The sequence below is a fragment of the Tarenaya hassleriana genome, unplaced genomic scaffold (assembly GCF_000463585.1).
Source record: "Tarenaya hassleriana unplaced genomic scaffold, ASM46358v1 Cleome20, whole genome shotgun sequence".
Taxonomy (NCBI): domain Eukaryota; kingdom Viridiplantae; phylum Streptophyta; class Magnoliopsida; order Brassicales; family Cleomaceae; genus Tarenaya; species Tarenaya hassleriana.
The window spans coordinates 962,038-968,119 of NW_010965373.1; the positions used below are offsets into that span (position 1 = coordinate 962,038).

The following is a 6,082-nucleotide window of genomic DNA, read 5'->3' on the forward strand; positions in this document are numbered from 1 at the left end:
GTCGGTGGCGGTGTCGGTGTCAGTGTCGGGGTCGGGGTCGGGTCGAGAATATGTTTCGAATTTTTCGTTGGAAAATTCTAACGGAATGCGGTTGAAAATTCCATATCGGTTGGAATTTCCGTTGGAATTTTCCAACCGAAATTGCGGTTGGAAATCCATTGGAAAATTCCAACGGATGCCGGTTGGAAATCCGTTGGAAATTTCCAACGGAAAAATTCGTTGCAATTCCGTTGAAAATTCCAACGGTTTTTCAACGGACAACGACGAAATTTCAATGGATAAATCCGTTGGAAACGTTAATTTCCAACGGAAATTTGGCCATTTCCAACGGATTTACCCGTTGGAAATAACCATTTTTTTTGTAGTGCTCCAACATATATCTAAACGTTACAAACAATGTAGAAAAATCATGAAAACATGTTGTATTAGTTAGACACGTCGCTTAACATTATATTATAGACATGGATCGAATTTTAAATAAAATTACTAACGGGAAAATAGGTTTTGGTCCGACTTATTCTAATCGAGAATGTATTACCACAACGACTCGATTCAAAATCTGACTCTCTGTTCTTTCTTTTTATTGAATAAAATTATAATATTTGAACGAATTTTTTCATGAATCAATTACGAGATTAATTTCACCAAATACTATGTATTAAATTTATATAAAAAAATATTTTTTAATATTCGCCGAATCGTCTAGGTTTAATTTAGGTGAAAGAAGTAAGAAAAGAGAGTTAGAATTGGAGGGCCTAAAATAAAAGGTGTGTGTTGGGGCCATCACTATTTCTTGCAATGCAAAAATACCTTACTTTTGCGGTATGCAATGTGTGTGTGTGTATATATATATATATATAAAGTAATTAAATTAAATAAATAGAATTTTGAAGGGTTGTCCTGATAGGAGACAAAAGTTTCAGCAAGAGACCTATCTTCTTCATTACTTGGGTGTCATGTCACGTTATGTTATGTTATGTCATGTCATGTGTGGTCCCAATCATTATATTTATCTTATATATTTTAATTTTAAATTTCAAAGTATAAGGAATCCTGGTTAGGTTGCATGGTTCTTCCCACCCACTGCGACTCTGCTCATCTCCTTCCCATGTTTAGATCCCATCGCATTTATTTCATCGGGTAATATTTTTTTATTATAAAAAATGTACACTAAGTGGATATAAATTTTCAACAAATTTTGGATATCCTATCGTTGGCGAGGCAAATTTGATGGTAAATTATTTGTGAAGACGATTTCAAGTACACATATTTTTGTTTTATCCACACAAATATATATTACGTATATTAAAAATACGAAAATATTTTAGTTATTTTGCAAGACTACGAGATGAATTTAGGTTTAAGATTTATTATTTCATAAATTTGAATTTGTATTTATTTTATAATTGGTTTTAAAATTTGTTTATTACTTGAATGCATATTAGAGTAATTTATAGAGGAGAGGTTAATAAAATATTTGGAATTAAAATTAACGATAGGGCAGAGAATTTATGCGCCCATGAGATCGTTTACCTAAACAACTGATTACAGTTGTGACTGTGATTGAAGACATAACACCCACCACCGTGATTCTTCTTTCATTTATGTAACAAAATTTTATTACCAGATGCCATCTAGGAGCATCTTTCGCATTTTGTAAACGCCATTAGTTACCCTTTTATTATATATGCCGCAAAAATCATTCTCAAGTATTCTTTATATATAAAAGAGTAGCGAGAGACATGAACAAGACACACACATGAAGACCCCAAAGTAAGGACCACCGATGTCTCAGAGTCACCAAAGACCAGTGGAGAAAGTTGAGACCAGAGCCTCTCGGTCGGAGGAGGAGCAACAGTGGCCGGTAGAAAGATACGAGGCCGTAATGACAGACAAATAAAACAAGGGAGAGCGAGCAAAAGATAATATATGTAAAGAGAATGCAAGTTTTTCTTTTACCTATGATTCATCCCCGAGGAGGTGAGCTCCCGCTGCTGCTGCTGCTGCTGCTGTTGCTTCTTCTTCTTCCTCCTCTCAATGGCCTATTATATATATCGAAATGATCAGATTCCGAAGCAAAAACATCAAGAAGTTCAGTTGTGTCTTCTGTGGCACCACCGTAAATGTTTTGCGCAAAGCCAGCCACTGGGTAAAGCTTGAATAAGCTCCGAGGCTTCAGCTTCCGCCATGGAACCTAGGCTAGGCTAAGTCTACGAACAGGGTGTTACCAGTTACCACAGGACCTACCGTACCGAAACTAAACAGGGTGTTGTCTCTTCCTACACATGTATTATGCAGAAGTTTGATCTAGTTTAGAGGAGCCCCCAAAGTTCCAGTATATATATTATTGTACTTTTGACAACCAAACCATTTCGAAGAAAAAGATCAATCAAAAGAGATTACCTCCTAGGACTGCGGCTCCTTGATATCCTCCTGGGAGCCTGCAAGTTTTTCGATGGAAAACAAAAGCTGGAACTGTCAATACTATAATTAGATAAGGTACCAAACCAGTTGGCGAGGAAAGGGAACTGGAACAAACCCTGCGGGGACTAGGTGAACTAGAGGAGGAAGGTGACCTCCCACGTCTCCCAGCCGGACCTCGGCCCCTGTTTTCCAGCAAAAAACCCCAAATTATACACTGACATCAATGTCAATTGCGAAAGATGTAAAATATAAAAGAAACAACAGGCATCCATCATCACTCAAGTCACATCCATATTCATCCAGTTTACAGGTAAAGGAATGCTACTGCAGATCCTATGGTAGATAAGGAAACTATCACGTCTCAGGGCATAAAATATATTCATTAGAAATGGGGTGCCCGACTTTGAACCCTAGAAGAATCCGACGATGGGTACCCACAGATATGGTTCTCGCTGACCGACAACCGAACCTAAACCCAAAGGTCTGGTTCTCACAGTCCAGGACCCATACTCGTCCCCGCCTGTGGACGAGTAACTGAAAATCGCATACCCGACTCCTGGATCAGGTCAAGTATCCGATTTTTAGATATATTTGCTCAGCCTTGATATTTGTGACAGACGCGAGGCTTACATGTCAGGAGTCTCAGATTTTGATCACACAACGATCCAACATAGTAAAGGTAAAGAGCACGGAAAAGTTCTGAGTGTATCAAATATACCTCCGAGGTGAGATTGACCTTGAGCGAGAATGGGCAGGTCTACGGATGGGCGATCGGCTACGCCTTCGGATCGGAGATCTTCTAAGAGGACTGCGGATTCGCCTAGGAGGTGACCTGTATGCATGCATCATTCAATATATAACCCAGAATTTCACACTAATAGAATGGCCGAATGTAAAAATGGTTAATGGCTTCAGATTCTACAGGATATAAAAGTTGCAATTCTCCATCATTGAGATACTAAGCCTTATGACATAGAAACTGCAATTACCTGCGCCTTAGAGGCAGAGGAGAACGTCTTCTAACAGGACTGCCACGTATCCTTCGGGGGGAGCCCCTACTTTTCAATGACAGGTGCCTTAGTAATTCTAAAAGTTTCTTACAAGCACTAGGCAATGAGAACAGAGGGTCATAAGCTAACCTTGGAGGAGGAGACCTATACCGCCTTGGAGGAGAAGTCGGAGAACGGCCTCTAGATGGGGATGCTGGCCTGCGTCTTGGTGGTGTATCACCACGACGGTTGGGAGATTCACCTCTACGACGGATAGGAGACTCCAACCTTCGTCGAGGAGGAGAATCACCTCTCTTAGGCACAGGTGACCGCCTTCTTGGAGAAGTCAGAGGTTTTCGTGAAGGAGAAGCTAAATGTATATAAAAGACAACAGTTCAGAAAAACATAACATATAACTTGAACAGGAAAACACGTAAAAAAATCACTGAAACATGATAATACCTTCCCTCACACGTTTAGGCTCATCTTTCTCACTGTCAGCGCCAGCATTATCAGATCTCGGAGCATCTCTTTTTGGTGCACTTGAAACGGGTTTAGGGGGAGGAGATACTTTCTTACGAGGAGGCAGCGTGAACTTGGCTTTAACAACATTTCCATCGATTTGGGCCTTCATTATGCAAACAACAAGTTTAAAAGAAAACATCTCAGCCTAAATTTTAAGTAGAACCATATTAAAACGTCGTAAGAGAGTAACATACACCATCCATGTGCAGTTGCGCCTTCTCAGCATCAGCTCTTGCCTTGAATTCAACATATGCATATCCTTTTGGTAGATTAAACTGTTTTAATGTCAGAAAATATTATGAGTGGAGTAATAGAAGAATTAGAATTAAAAAATTGTTGAGACCAAAGGGTAAGAACTTACAGCCCGATCCATCGCAAGCTCCACATGCACTACTTCACCAAAGTTGCCTACATACCAGGACACAAACAATTACATTCGGTCTACATGCAATCAAATAAAAGATGAAATTCGAGCTATCTGGTCATTTTTTTGGAATACAGCTACTGCACAACCTAATCAAACAAGCATAAGAAGGAATAAAAGAGCAGGCAGCATACTGAATATTTCTTTCAGATGGCCTTCATTCACATTCCGGCTGAGCGAGTCGATATGAAGAACAAGAGACTCCCGCATAGGTGAAGCTTTCCTGAAACAGTAAATGACAAAACAAAGAAGTTAAGGAAAAGAAGCTACCACCACAGAGGAAGCCATGAACAACGGGACTCTGAAAGTAATAATACATACGTGCGAATTGTAAACAGAATACAGATCATCTAAAAAAAGAACAATTCTCTTCTGCAAATGCATTTTGTTCATGCGAAATCAGCCTTAAGTAGCAACAAGGAACTAAAAAATTCCAAGCTAGTGAATCAATACATGAATACACGGTAATTACATGCTTGAATGGATGTGTATGAGTTAGGAGTATAGAAGATTACCTTGGCGGTGGAGAGGCTCGTTTAGAATGTGGAGGCGGAGAGCGACCTCGTCTAGCAGGTCCTGAAGGGCTGCAGAAATATGAAGCATGAAGTCCGAACACATGCGAATAACCACAACCTCGCATGGAAGTGAACCAGAGCAAGCATTGTTTCTCAAAAATAGGAGAACATATACTCCGTAAACCACAAGCACATACATTGAAAAGGGAACAATGCCGATATTTCATTTTCAGAATTCCAAATTTCAACTAATGTGATAAATTTCGAAAAGCCACCAGATATCAAACAGGAGGAATGAAACCCTAACTCGAACAAGAAACCAAATTCGGCACCAAACCCACTTCCTATTTGTCCAAATAACCTAATTCAAACCCAAATTACACTTCGAACCGAGTCGGAAAATTCAGAAAGAATCACTAACCTTCTTCGACGAGGTGTAGGACTGCGGCTTCCGGACCTTACGCTCCGCGAAGGAGAAGAAGACGAAGAGGCCGATCTAGAACGGGAGCGGGAACGCGAGAGAGACCTCGACGGGCTGGAACCAGAGCGGGAACGAGATCTGGACCTGGAATTCGACCGCGACAGAGAACGAGAGGACGAACCCGGACCAGAGACGGACGGAGAGCGACGTCCACTACTCGGCTTCGCCATGGGAGGAAATCGACGAGATTGAAGCTGAAGCCCCCAAGTGAAACGAAACCCCTGCACAAAACCCTAACGGATAAAAGAACGTGAGAGAGACTTGTGGGACCGTGGGAAGGTGCAAAAGGAGATAGCTCGGCTCGAGCCCGACCGATTCCAACCGCGGGAATGTAAAATGAATCCGCTCCCAAGATAAACATAAATATTTATACACAAATAATTATTGGATTTTATAATATTTAGATTTCCATTTTTAAAAAATATATATAATATAAAATTTGTAACTAATGTAATAGAACTGGGCACGGGTCGGATACCCACATTTTTTAAAATATCCGTCTTCGTTTTCGTCTTTGCAAGTTTTAGAGAAATATTATCTCTATCTCTATCTCACAATATCCGAATAACCGTCCAACGGATATCCACAATTAAAAGACGGGTATCCGCGAGTACCCGTATCCATATATAAAATATTAAACAATATAAAATTAAACCAAATAATTAATAAAAATATACATATTTTAGTCCAGAAACACATTTATATGTTTGAAAATTCTTAAAAT

At 39.8% G+C, this 6,082-nt stretch overlaps 1 protein-coding gene across 3 annotated transcripts; it reads right to left on the minus strand.

Annotated features, from left to right (window-relative positions):
- Window positions 1-1,697: 1,697 nt before the first annotated feature.
- LOC104813616 (serine/arginine-rich splicing factor SR45-like) lies at window positions 1,698-5,694 on the minus strand. 3 transcript variants are annotated; one of them, XM_010541284.1, is made up of 12 exons: window positions 5,299-5,694; window positions 4,878-4,946; window positions 4,497-4,585; window positions 4,300-4,346; window positions 4,133-4,213; window positions 3,876-4,041; window positions 3,564-3,783; window positions 3,414-3,479; window positions 3,143-3,256; window positions 2,540-2,606; window positions 2,404-2,441; window positions 1,698-2,042 (listed from the first exon to the last, which is right to left on the minus strand). In XM_010541284.1, exons 1-12 carry the CDS (start codon window positions 5,526-5,528, stop codon window positions 1,967-1,969), a joined length of 1,263 nt encoding a protein of 420 aa, XP_010539586.1. In that variant the 5' UTR covers window positions 5,529-5,694; the 3' UTR covers window positions 1,698-1,966. The 3 variants fall into 3 exon arrangements, with proteins under 3 accessions (XP_010539586.1, XP_010539585.1, XP_010539587.1); XM_010541283.1 differs by having other exon boundaries at window positions 3,414-3,482; XM_010541285.1 differs by lacking the exon at window positions 1,698-2,042 and adding an exon at window positions 2,049-2,279 and having other exon boundaries at window positions 3,414-3,482.
- Window positions 5,695-6,082: the final 388 nt, after the last annotated feature.

What these genes read in the sequence shown, in the direction of transcription:
- LOC104813616 (XM_010541283.1), bottom strand. Translation starts at nt 5,528, where the DNA reads ATGGCGAAGCCGAGTAGTGGACGTCGCTCTCCGTCCGTCTCTGGTCCG. An exon ending in CCATCTGAAAGAAATATTCA is followed by an intron (nt 4,347 to 4,496) that starts GTATGCTGCCTG and finishes CCTGGTATGTAG; the next exon opens with GCAACTTTGGTGAAGTAGTG. An exon ending in GTTCACCTAGTCCCCGCAGG is followed by an intron (nt 2,442 to 2,539) that starts GTTTGTTCCAGT and finishes AAAAACTTGCAG; the next exon opens with GCTCCCAGGAGGATATCAAG.